The sequence below is a fragment of the Gopherus evgoodei genome, chromosome 1, assembly GCF_007399415.2.
Source record: "Gopherus evgoodei ecotype Sinaloan lineage chromosome 1, rGopEvg1_v1.p, whole genome shotgun sequence".
In the NCBI taxonomy this organism is placed as follows: Eukaryota; Metazoa; Chordata; order Testudines; family Testudinidae; genus Gopherus; species Gopherus evgoodei.
The window spans coordinates 11,305,771-11,319,527 of record NC_044322.1 but is presented as its reverse complement, the minus strand read 5'-3'; the positions used below and the strand labels follow the sequence as shown (position 1 = coordinate 11,319,527).

Genomic DNA, 13,757 nt, shown 5'->3' with positions numbered 1-13,757 from the left:
ATCCTTTTATAGCCGAGAGAAAGACAGGCACAAGACAAGAACAAAGGACTCACACACAAACTTCCCTCCACCCAGATTTGAAAAAGTCTTGTTTCCTGATTGGTCCTCTGGTCAGGTGTTTTAGGTTACTTCTTTCCAGGTGAAAGAGACATTAACCCTTAGCTATCTGTTTATGACAGTAGCACGGTAGAACTGGGATATTCTCTCTAGTTCAGCTCCCGGTCCTCACCTTCAGTTTGTCAGCGGCACCTTGAGTGTTCACCAAATGCATGGCAGTCACGGCAACTTTCTTGTGGAAGTACTAGGTGCAGGCGTTTCCATACCTTGACAACTGGCTGATCAAGGGCTGCTCCAAAACACAAGTGGAGGCACACATAAGCCTGATAAGAGCAATGTTCGATGACCTTGGCCTTCTACTGAATGTGCAGAAGTCAACCCTGTCCCCTGTTCAGAGGATAGAATTCATAGGGGCAGTGTTGGACACAAGACAGGCAAGAGTATTTCTACTAGAGTCATGATTTCACACCCTTTGTGACGACATACAAGATCTCAGACAATTCCTTACCACCACAGCAAGGAATTGCCTGAAGCCCCTCAGCCTGTACTGATGTACTGCCTGTACATCAGTAATGCTGCCTGTACTGATGTAATGCAGCATGCCAGAGTGAGGCTCCCACCCTTTCAAGCATCTGAAGTGGAGTGCATCTGGGGGAGCTCAGGACTCAAGACTTCTGGTCCCAAGCGGAGCTCTTACTTCACATCAAAGTCAGGGAGCTGAGGGCAGTCTGTCTGGCATGCCAGACTTTCCAAGCTCACTTGGAGGGGAGATGTGTATCAGTCATGAAAGACAATACAACAGTGATGTTTTATATTAAAAGACGGGGGAAGCATGCTCATCTCCCTTGTGCCAGAAACAGTCCCTCAAACTGTGGGACTTCTGCATAGCCCACTCAATACACTTGAAGGCACCTTATCTTTCCGGAGTTCAAAACGAGTTGGCAGACCATCTCAGCAGGTCTTTACACAACCCCGAGTCATCCATCCACCCGGACATCGTGAACACCATCTTCCGACAGTGGGGCAGTGGGGAATTCCCTAGTTAGACCTGTTTGCGACAAGACACAAGAAGAAGTGTCCGCAGTTCTGCTCCTTCCTGAATCACAACCCGGGCTGAATCGCGGACGAGTTCCTTCTTCCCTGGAAGGACCACCTCCTTTATGCGTTTCCACCCATTTCACTCATTCACAGGGTGGTAATCCAGGTTCAGAGGAATGAAGACTCGATAATATTGATAGCTCCAGCCTGGCCCCATCAGCTCTGGTATGTGTCTCTTCTAAAGCTGTCAGTGGAAACTCCGATCACTCTACTGATGCTCCCAGACCTGATAACTCAGGACCACGGCTATCTTCAGCATCCCAACCTCGAATCTCTCCACCTCACGTCTTGGAAGCTCTATGGCTAAACCCAGTGGAGCTTGCTTACTCTGATCCAGTTAGGAAAGTCATCCTTGGCAGTAAGAAACCATCTGCTAGGCCACCTATCTAGCCAAATGGAAGAGATTCACAATTTGGTCATTGCAGAAACACGTGTCTCCTACGCACTCGACAATACCTTTTATCTTGGACTACCTTCTGTACCTGAAACAGCAAGGGCTTTCTATGTCATCAATAAGTCCACGTGGCTGCCATTTCCACCTTTCACTGGAAATGGTCGGTCTTTGCCAACCCAATAGTTGGATGCTTTCTTAAATACTTGACAGGCTATACCTTCAAGTATGACAGCCAATCCCGGCCTGGGACCTTAACCTTGTTCTTTCCAGACCAATGAGCCCCCCCCATTTGAACTACTCAAAACATGATCTTTGCTCTTATGTATCATCGAAGGTAGTGTTTCTGTTGGCAATAACATCTGCCAGGAGAGTATCCAAGCTTAAGGCCCTGATCTGACCTCTGACATCTGACCTCCTTACACAGTCTTCTATAAGGACAAGGTTCAGCTTCGGCTGCAACCAGCCTTCCTCCCGAAGGTCATCTCCCAGTTTCATGTTAATCAGAACATTTTTCTTCCAGTCTTTTACCCTAAGCCACAGTCAAACAGCCTAGAACAGAAACTTCGCTCTTTGGATGTTTGCCGGGCGTTAGCTTTCTGTACCGAGCATTTCCTTTTTAGAAATCTACCTAACTATTCGTTGCAGTAGCAGACAGAATGAAGGAGCTCCAGGTCTCTTCTCAAAGAATTTTGTCATGGATTACATCATGTGTCCTGACATGCTACAATCTGGCGAAAATACCTGTCCCTGCACTGACAGTGCACTCCACCAGGGGTAAACAGTGAGGTGGCAAAATTTGCAGATGATACAAAACTACTCAAGATAGTTAAATGAAAAGCAGACTGCGAAGAGCTACAAAAAGATCTCACAAAACTGGGTGCCTGGGCTACAAAAAGGCAGATGAAATTCAATGTTGATAAATGCAAAGTAATGTACATTGGAAAACATAATCCTAACTATACACATAAAATAATGGGGTCTGAATTAGCTGTTACAACCCAAGAAAGAGATCTTGGAGTCATTGTGGATACTTCTCTGAAAACATCCACTCAATGTGCAGCGGCAGTCAAAAAAGCTAACTGAATGTTGGGAATCATTAAGAAAGGGGTAGATAAGACAGAAAATATTATATTGCCTCTATATAAATCCAGGGTACACCAACATCTTGAATATTGCATGAGATGTGGACTCCCCCTCTCAGAAAAGGTTCAGAAAGGGGCAATAAAAATGGTTAGGGGTATGGAATGGCTTCCGTATGAGGAGAGATTAAGACTTGGAAAAGAGACAACTAAGGAGGGATCTGATAGAGGTCTATAAAATCATGACTGGTGTGGAGAAAGTAAAAACGAAGTGTTATTTACACTGTCTCTTAACACAAGAACTGGGGTCACTAAATGAAATTAATAGGCAGTAGGTTTAAAACAAAAGGAAGTATTTTTTCACAGAATGCACAGTCAACCTGTGGAACTCCTTGCCTGAGGATTTTGTGAAGGCCAAGACTATTAACAGGGTTCAAAAAAGAACTAGATAAATTCATGGAGGATAGGTCCATCAATGGCTGTTAGCCAGGATGGGCAGGATGGTGTGAATGGAAAGCTCGGAATGGATGACACGGAATGATTCACTTGATGATTCCCTGTTCTGTTCATTCCCTCTGGGGCACCTGGCATTGGCCACTGTTGGAAGACAGGATTCTGAGCTAGATGAATCTTTGGTCTGACCCAGTATGGCTGTTCTTATGTTTCAAAGAGCAGGCACTGTGTGTCAAATTGAGAATCCATAATTAGAAGATATTTGGGGAAATGTTGGCCGAAATTTGTAAAGCGCTGTAGGATCCTTCAGGATGAAAGGCGATTAACTGTATTATACAAGTTTATTGTCTTTTGCAAAGCCTTAAAATGTAATTTGCATTCTCTTCCCTTAAATTGGATGTAGAGAGAACCTCTCTGCCAAGAATCTCCTATATAATACAATAGCCGCTCTGGGAACTTTAGTCCTGTGACTCCTAGACTTTTGGCTTACCAATGGTTAAATAATAGTATTTGTTCTATGAGATAATTTGCTTAGTATTAAATTTGTTACTGGCTTTTTATGCAGTAAAAACAGCACAGCGGTACCATTGGTATTTTCCCCAGGCATATCAAAGTACAATGTGTAACAGTGTCACTGGAAATAGAATTACCTGGAAGATTTATTGTGGAACTGTGTGAAAGACTGCTCAGAAACACCAGAGGCAACTTGCCTGTTGTAAAAATTTTTGTGCAAAAAACATACTTTTAGATGACCATGTACACACGTACACACATTCTAGGTAGCTCAGAATGGCCCAATGAGTCAAACTGCTTGGTGTATGATTTCCTGTCCCAGCCTCTTCTTTCCCAGACTATCAGGAGCTACAGATGCTGGGGGACTATAGAATACTCTCTCTATTCAGGGAAAAGACATTACATTACAGGTGCCCTCCGGGTTACGCAAACCCGACATAAGCAAATACGTACTTATGGAAAAAGTTCCGTAATCTAGAACGCTTGGGGGTTGTGGGGTGTTTTTCTGTAATGGTTGGGTATACGTTTCCGACTTACGCAAAATTCGAGTTATGCAAGCCGTTACGGAATGGAACGCTTGCGTAAGTCGGGGAGCATCTGTATACAATAGCAAACCCTCCAGCTGAAATTTAAGGCAATGTTGATGAGATTTGAAAGGAGTCCTGTTCAATTCTCTTTGGGAAGGCTGATGGCCATAATATGGGCTCTCGGTGTCTGGAAGAGTGTAAAGTGGGTGTTAAGAGATTAGGAATAAACTTTCTCCACAACCTCTCTGAATGCATATTGTTACGTAATTATCCATTGTGTGGGATTACACCTTCTCCTCAAGCAGTCAGTGTCAGAAACAAGATACCAAGCGAGATGGACCACTAGCCTGATCTAGTATGGCAATTTCTATTTATTTTATTTTATGTGCGAGTACTCTAACAAAGTTTCAGAAGGCCTGGCTGGAATTGGTGTGAGAGGGGAGGGGTGGCGGGATGCGAGACAGAAAGGATTGACATTTCAGAAGAGAGGGATAAAAGGGAAAATATAAAGAGCAATTGTAAATGTTTTGCCTGCCGTCAGATTTTGCTAACGGCTTTAAGTCTGTTCCTCATTCCAGAGAGCTACATGTCCAAGAACTCTGAAGATGATGAACCAGCAAAGGAATCAAGGCAGTCTATTCGAAAACGTAGCCGAAGTACAGATGAATACTCAGAAGAAGAGGAGGAGGATGGGGACGAACCAGAGGAGGGGGGGAGACCTGTCCGCAAACGGCTGAATCGAATTGAAACAGATGATGAAGATAACTGCGACAATGCGAACAAAGATGCAGAAAAGCCTGCACCTGCAAATAAGCCATCAGCACCTCATGCTCCTCATGACAGTACCAAGAAGCCCTGCTACCGGATAGAAAGTGATGATGAAGATGACTTTGATAATGTAGGGAAAGTAGAAAGCCCATTGGACTACAGCCTAGTGGACTTGCCTTCCACCAATGGACAGAGCCCAGGTAAAACTATTGAAACCTTGATTGGCAAACCAAGTGAGAAGACTCAAGCCCCCAAGGACAGCACAGCCAATGCCAACCTGGCACCCAATGGGACGGGGGGTGATCAGGAGGTAGTAGGGCCAGAGGAAGAAGAGGATGAACTTTTGAGAGTGACTGACCTTGTTGATTACGTCTGTAACAGTGAACAGTTATAAGACTTTCTTCCATTTTTGTGCTAATTTATTCCACGGTAGCTCATACCAGCGGGCCAGTTATTAAAAGCTGTTTTATTTTTCCTAGAAGACTCTCCACTACAGTATCACTTTTTAGAAGCAAGAATTTCACCAGTTCTGCAGTCTTTCTGTGAAGTGACCAGTTTTGAACTTTGAAGATAAATTGCTGTAAATTCCCTCTTAATTTTTTTTCTCTCCTTCCAAGTCCATGGTCCTGGGTAATTTCATTCACAAAAACCTTATAACAACAAGAGATTTGTATATTTTTGACTTTATATTTCCTGAAAGCATACAAATTTGTTGAAACATGTGGCCTATGAAAGCATTCCAAATCGGTCAGGGCCCAAAACGTAACTGGGGCAGGGGGCAGCGGGAGGCGGGAATGGGGGCGTGTGCGCAGAAGCACTTGTGCTTTAGCTTTTTCATATGAGATATATATTATATTTAAATGTTCAAAACTTAGATTACAATTTAACAGACAGTTTAAAAATTAATGTCTCTACTGTTGCATTTTGTGAGTTGTAGGTTAACATACATAGCTCATTTTAGTAACCACCTTCATGAAAGCAGCTTGATTTAAGATTGGAGATAACCACAGTAAATAAAGAGGCCAAGAAAATACAATAAACAAGAACTCTAGTATCCATTTTGACTTGCAGAGTTTCCTGATAAACATCCTTTAAAGTGTTTGTACAGTAAAGTGTACTGTAATGAAGTTTTGACGGTCAAAACATGCTAGCAATGAATTTATAAAACAGTTTTTCCATACATTTTTCATCAGATGGCCTTTAATGTACAGTATCTGGTGGGAGGGAATCTGTGTGAAGTTAGTTTGTAAATGGAATGATACCATGTGAGTGCTGTAAACTTTTCACAGATGCCAGAACCGCTGTATAAAGTAACTGCCTGGCCATTTGAGTTTTAAATCATCTATCAGAGTATTTTGAAAGGAATACGTTTGTACATACTGCATTGACCACAGGATTACAGCACATCTGATGATGGAGGGATTTTCAAACAAACCTTGACTGGTCCATTCATGCCCCTAATATCTACTTCAAATTGAAGTAAACAAATGGAGCAGTTTTCCTTTTGAAGGTTTTCTGTTTTGGATTTGTGTGTTTCTGTTTTGATTTACTTATCTGCCTGGATGTACTAGCAGGTTTTGAATGTAGTGTTGGCCTTTGGCCATTAGAATTTTCTTAAAATACATTTTAATAGTTGTCACATGACCAACTGATTTCAAGAAGGCAGTATTTCTGGGAGAAAATGCTTGACTCCAAGACAATATCTCATCACTTTGAGTGGCATGTACTTTAGCTCAAGTGTACAGATTTTTTTTAACAGTTTATTTGGCACATAATAGTGAAGCTAAAGTTTGTTTTGGATAGCACTCAGTTTTCTCTTCGCTCTTAATTAAGATGTAGGCTGTAAAGTTTATACTTGTTGTAGCTCACAGCTAAAACATAGCTGCCAAATGTTGAAATCTGATAAGGTCACATCTATTAAACCTTTTGCGCTGAGATTTGGATTCCTCTCCCCTCCCCCTCCTCCGGTGTTATGTCCATTGCCGGCAATGGATGCACCAAATTTGCTGCTGGCACCAAGGAGTGAATTCTCCTTCCTACCCCACCTAAACCTCCTCAATGTCGTATTGACTAGTCAGTCAGTAGTTAAGCACTTCTATTTCATTGTAATAAAACTGGCATTAGGCCTTTACTAAATACCTCTCTAGAAAACCTAGATCCAAAAATACCTACCTTCTAGCCTTGAAAGTCCTTGTTTTTGTTTTTCCCCTCTGTCCATGTTAGTTCTGTAGAACCGACTGCATTAATGTTATTTCATTGGGATTCTAGCAGTTCATATATCCTCATGTATAAAACTAAAACCATCAAAGATGCAAAAGGTTAGGACCCACTCATCGTTTGCTATGGTAAGCAAGGTTTGTGACTTAAGAAAATGAGAATTCACTTTTTCTTTCCAAATGAGTTTATTCCCTTGGAATTTTTAAACAAATAATTATTTCCACCATGTCAATTTATAGTTAACAGGTTTCATTAACAGATGTTTAAACAGGGTAGTGCGAAAAGCCACAGAAGTTAGAAAGTGTTCTTAAGAGCATATGTAGCATTTTAAGCTACTATACCATATATGCTTTTTTTTTTTTGCGCTTAGGTGATGCGACAGTGTAGTGCTGCTACATTTCTAATATACTTGTATTTAAAATGATGAATGACGTGGCTCCCATTTTTCAATGTTAGTAACTGTGCATTTTTAGTATTTGCAGTGCAAACTGTCTAATTCATATATGCAATACTCTGCGCAGCCAAGACTTCTGTTTTGTTTAGGCAGTGCCATAACCCTTTTGTTCTCTGACTTAGCCTTTTAGTATCTGATCAGTGCTGTAGCAAGCATTCTTGCTGTAGCATTAATTCTAAATTATAGACATAAGTGGGCAATTAATTTCAATGTAAGAAAAATACAAAAGAGTTGAAAGTATTGGATACACCAACCAGAGGAAAAAATCAAATATTGTGTCTTAATTGTGGGAATGATGTAAAAGCAGACAATATCATAAAGTTCAGTCACAACACTGGAACGGAGGATCCAGTCATTTTTCAGGTACGGTCAGTTCCATAAATATATACATGATTTTGATGCTGCTATGGAGCTTTACTTCCTCTATGTCAGTTTTGTAGATTGACCTTCTATCTGATTAAGAAAAAGTCCTCTCTGGTGTTAATGTCATCCCAAAGAGCCCAAGCCTGAAACCCTTACACAGGCAAAGCTCCCTTTTATATCAGTGGGAATCCAGACTGCAACATTTGGCTCAAAGAGAGGGCTTACATTTTCAACCCCATCCCAATCCCCAGTTTTGAAGATTTTCTGCTTGCTGGGAAATGTATAGTATCTTATTTGGGAAATGGCACTTCTTGATAAGAGCGCAAGTGACCCCTGGTCAGATGGTAATATTTTCATTAGTCCACACTATGGAAATGTCTTCCAGTTGATTTGGTGTCATTCGCAGATTGTGTTCTACTGTAATCTTGGTAAGGAATGAAGTGCAATGTTTTTGGATTATGTTAATATCCACAATGAATACTAATCTTCAGCTGTTGATTAAGTTAATTAGCAAAAGATCAAATTTTAGAAACACAATAGAGACTTGCCTTGGGTTATTTTAACGGAATAGTTCCAACTGGAAAAGAATAAGCAGATATCAATCCTATATGTAAGGATTTGATTGCACAAACAGCTACCCATCAGGTTGTGACTAAAAGTTGCTATATTGCAGATTTTTAAATTGAACATTGTTTAGTGCAGAACTGACTGGGAAGAAAGTTAATTAAGTGCAGTTTAGGTTTTAAGCAGCACTGGAGAGGGGAGGAAGCTACAAATTGAGGGAATTAAATGAGGGATGGAACTTTCTAATCCATTTCACAAAGAGAAGAATGATATTTGCTGGCTTGCAAACCACTTGTATGAGCATTGATGTCAAAAGTGTACAGTAAATTCACTTCACACTAAATGGATGTGATGGATTACATTAACAAAGCCCGTAATAGAGTAAGAACTTCACCATGGCTGTTTTTGTTGTCTTTGATTCTTCTAAATGAGTGTATTCCTGGTTTTAAAAAACAAATGTAGACACAATGTATGTCTCTTTGTTTAATTATGGGTACAGGAAGATCAATACTAAACAGTGAACTGTTTGAGCATTTGATAGTTGATTCAGAGTTGTGCACATTAAATTACGTGAACCCGTTAACACATCTTTTCTTTATCTAATGGCTTTTGCATTTTAACTGCACTTGAGAAGACTATTCTTCTGCATCAAGGTGCCTCAGTTGCTCTTCTGCTAATGGAGGTTGGACTGTATTCCTTTTGCTTCTGTTTTGTCTTCACTGTGTCTGAACTCCTCATGAAAGACTGACCTATTCAGAGAACCTCAAGGCAACATGTATGTTCATAAAAGAAAAAACCTTTGCATGGCAGTCCATTTGTTCTAATTTATCTTAGTAACTTTATCATTTGAACTAGGTGACTATCCGAATGCTGTAGTAGTTCAATAATTCTAATAGTACACTGTCAGGGTGTCCGTTACAGACCTCTGTTTTCAGGCATTTCTAATTTGGCATTGAAAGTTCTTCAGCATGAAGGCTTGGCCCAACAGTCATTTCTTTTTAAATTTGCTTCCAATCACATACTTTCACAAACTACCTTTCTTAAAACTAAACAAGATAAAGGCACCTGTTTTTAAAATCTCCTCTGTATACAGTAATTAAAATAACATTTTGCAGTCATGCTAGTCCAAAAATGGTCTTATCAAGATATTTGTATCAACCGGTTCAAAATGGCAAAAAGTGATTGTGGCACATGTGCAGTGACTACTGTTCACAGGTTTGTATTATAGATTTAAATACACAAGAGGCATCCTATGTGCGTATTTATGTAAGAACACTTCCAGTCCATTGGGAAAATAAAACCTTTAAAAAATGTATATAAATATTAAATCCTTCAAACAAAAACAAATCTTTACTGGAAAAAAATATACTGAATGGAGGGGGGGGAGAAAGAAAGCAATTCATGTTAAGTAGTCCTGGTCTGCAAGTCCTGACACACAAGTGCATCTATGGAAGTCATTAAGACTGCTTTTAGGAATACAGGTTTGCAGGATTAGGGCTGGAATTCTTGACACAATATAGGAAATCCTGGCTGCCAGTCTTGGCTTTTGTGTTTAACCCCTCACCTGAGTTAAGGGGTGGGATGTTGCTTTTAACTGTTTTGGAAGTCAGGAAATATGAAGTGAGCAGAGAGAGACCTTAATTTTTGTTGAACTAATGTTTGCAATATGTATTGACCTAAATTTTCAAAAATTATTAATGATTCTGGATGCCTCCATTTCTGGGTGTCCAGTCGGAGACATGTTGAAGACGCCTGACTTTTCAGAAACTGCGAACACTCGCTTACTGAAAATAAGGCCACTTTGAGGTGTCTCCCATTGGACAACAAAAAATCAAGACACTGAAAATCATTAATCTCTTTTTGAAAATTAAGTCACTGACTAAGCTCTTATTATAGCATCAGTATAACTGCCTGTTTGAATGACAGAACTCCAATCAGCAAAAAACAAGGTTGCATGGGTAGTGAAATACCGTATATATTCATTATAAGCCGAATATTTTTGGTAAAAAAGTGACTCATCAAAGAGTGGGGGTTGGCTTATGAACAGGTCTACACCAAAATTTGATGATTTTAAACTCTATGGAATCATTGAATTGAATACCCAATACAGGGATTGGCAACCTTTGGCCTGCACCCCACCAGGGTAAGCACCTTGGCGGGCCAGGCCAGTTTGTCTGCTAGTGGGAGCTGCGATTGGCCAAACCTGTGGATGTGGCAGGTAAACAAATTGGCCCGACCCACCAGGGTGCTTACCCTGGCAGGCTGCAGGCCAAAGGTTGCTGATCTCTGATCTAATACATTGTAGTTTTGTTTACCTGGAGCATCTGCAGGCATAGAGCCCCTCAGCTCCCTGTGGTCGCAGTTTGGTGTTCCCAGCCAATGGGAGCTGTGAGAAGTGGCACAGGAAACGGCAAACTGTGCTGGGAATGGCAAACTGCAGCCACAAGGAACTGAGGGGCTCCATGCCTGCAGACACTCCAAGTAAACAAAATGTCCCGGCCCGCCAGCGGCTTACCCTGATGGGCCAGAAGCCAAAGTTTTCCAACCCCTGAAACACAGGGTCGGCTTATGAAAGGGTCATACAGTTTTTGCTGTTTTTACCTATCCATTTTGGGGGGGTCAGCTTATAAATCAATGGGCTAATGAAGGAGTATATACAGTAATTGCCCAAAGCTTCGGAGTAATTTAACTTATTTGTACATTCCAAAAAATGTATATAGCTTAGAACAACACTTAAATTATGTACAGTTTCTGAAGGAAAGAGTAGAACATTCTAAAGTAGATAATAGATTTTTACAATTGAGAGTAAAGGCTCCAGACACAATTACAACTATAAAAAGTCTGACAACCTGGGTTTTTAGGTATCGCTCTGTAACTGCTTGCACCCGGTACCTGTTCTGAGCAGTAGAGACAAGGGAAATGCAGGCAGAGGGGACACATTGCTTAATATGGGTACTTGTGGCTGTAAATATTTCTCTGATTGCTACAAATAACCCCAAAGGTTACTAACTAGAGCTGAGAGATCAGAGGGGGAAAATGTTGCTCTGTTTTTTCCAGTTTGTTTACTATGTGCATTAGATAGCACTTTGTGTATAGTCAGCCTCACTGTTTCTCAGGGCTAGTAAGAAATTGTTTCCCCCTGTCATTTTGAGTGGATCTTTCAAATGGCAGTACGGGACAGGAAGAAAAAATAGCAAAATGTGATTGCACACTCACAACCATTTGCAGAAGGAGATTCAGACAGGCAGAGTGTTGAAACAATTTGTAATTCACTCTTAAAAACTGACCATTTCAAATTGACTGTACCCTTTAAGACACTGAGGTTGACACCCTCTTGACCTCATTCCTATCGCCTTTGAGCAGCTGCATAAAAATCGGTGTATGTTAGCAAAACTGATTTCCTGCAACGGATGAATGAGTGCTAAAGGGTAGGTGTGGATGCAGGGTTTTTTTGGAGCAATACATTAGATATTATAACGCTGTTTGGCTTTGGCACAATCTGATGGAGGCCACTCTGTATGCTTATCCCTCCTCTTATGACCCAAACAGCTATAGTGATTTGTAATATTTAGCTTAGCCTGTTAGGATGTAACAAGTTGTTGTAGCCATGTTGATCCCAGGATATGAGAGAGAAATGGTGGGTGAGGTCATATCTCTTATTGGACCAACTTCTGTTGGTGGAAGGTACAAGTGTTCAAACTACATAGAGCTCTTCATTGGGTGTTTGAGCTAAATACAGGTCGGGATTTTTGTTTGTAGTTAGTCCCAACTTTTTAGCTCAGGCACTCTGCTTCCTCCAGCCCTGAAGAAAAGCTCTGCAGAGCTTGAAAGCATGTACCTTCCACCAATAGAAGTTGGTCCAGTAAAAGATATTCTCTCACCTTGACACTCTCAGGACTTAACAAATGACTCTACAGGAAAAAAAGTTGTTCTACTGAAAGCCGTAATAGGCGTAGTACTGGCACACCATTTATTAGCTCGATGACTTAAAGTTCTTAATAGATATTAAACTGCTACTAAAGTTAATGTGGTAGAAAAGGAAATCAAATCATAAATCTTTTGCTTTTAATTTCATACTCATTACATTGACTCTGAAATCTTGTATAGTGTCTTATTCTTCCAGTACATTCATTAAAGTGGTACTTCCCCCTAACTTGCATTAAAATTCTTTTAAATGCCAATGGTTGCTAATTTCTTACTTGTTTCACGGCCCTCCTTTATAATACATAGCCGCTATCATATGCTAGTTGACTGATTCAAAAAGTTTAATATCACTATTTTAGTGTATAATGGCTGTCAAATGGGCACGTTCTGTGTGTTTATACCTGATGTTCATGTCTCTATTCACTGTCCCAGAAAATTTAATACAGATGGCTTGCTAGCAGAATGGTTGTTCCAATACTCTGTGATGATTAGATCAAAACTCCCAAATATGGTCTCTTAAATTTTAAGATATGCTTACATGAAATACAGTTTTTGTCTTACTTCTGTGTGCTGTTTAAATGTTGGCAGAGAAACCTACAGTTCCTTAAAGTTTTTATCTCAAATTCACTGATGGCCTCATTTTTGTTTTATCTTACTCTTAAGAGGTAACATGGTAAATTTCAGAAAGCTTAGCAGCTCTTTCTAGAGTTTAACCCTTGCTTTGCTTGAGTCCTGAACCTTGATTTTTAAATCTTTCTGTGAAATCATGGCTTGCTATATTTTGAGGGGAAAGGACTGCAGTGCACACACTGCATGTGTTGTGTGTGTGGAGGGGGGGAAATACGTTGAAAAAACTGGAAGTGTAATTCTTGTTGCACATAACTAGGTTGGTGCTTTCACTGTTTTGTTTCACACCAGTAATTTCACCTGCATGTAAAACATGATACATTAAAAAATTTAAAACGAAAGTCATGGTGGTCTCAGTGCTCAAAGGGGTTAACTGCAGTTTAATAGCAGCTGATGTTTTTAGATTTGCAGTACACAACTGTTTAAATACTGTATTCCTTGTAAATGAAGTAAAAAAAAAATGTTAAGGCTGGTGCCAATATTTTTGTTAATGAAATGTTCATTGTTGTCTCTCACTACAGTCTGGTCAGAAATCTTTGTGTATAAGCTGGGCCTGAAGCCATTTTATAGCTTGTAGGCCTAATTGTGTAACTTTTTCTTTCATAATGTTTTTGTTATAATATCTACTGTCATTTCTTTCATATAAATATGACATGTAAATTGTCATAATAAAAAAAATTAAATAACGATGATGTACAAAGTATAATATGTCTGGGAGA

The 13,757-nt window shown here is 40.2% G+C and overlaps 1 protein-coding gene across 6 annotated transcripts in view; it reads left to right on the top strand.

Annotated features, from left to right (window-relative positions):
* RSF1 (remodeling and spacing factor 1) overlaps positions 1-13,757 on the top strand; it is a 136,715-nt gene that overhangs the window by 111,735 nt on the left and 11,223 nt on the right. For 3 of the 6 annotated variants that reach the window (XM_030558070.1, XM_030558030.1, XM_030558060.1), the window contains one exon: positions 4,700-5,453. The exons of 1 other annotated variant lie outside the window; for it this stretch is intronic. In XM_030558070.1, the coding sequence (XP_030413930.1) occupies positions 4,700-5,283 (584 nt within the window). In that variant the 3' untranslated portion in view covers positions 5,284-5,453. Of the gene's footprint in view, positions 1-4,699; positions 9,071-13,757 lie in introns of those variants that run through there. 2 more of the 6 variants (XM_030558050.1, XM_030558040.1) reach the window with 2 other exon arrangements.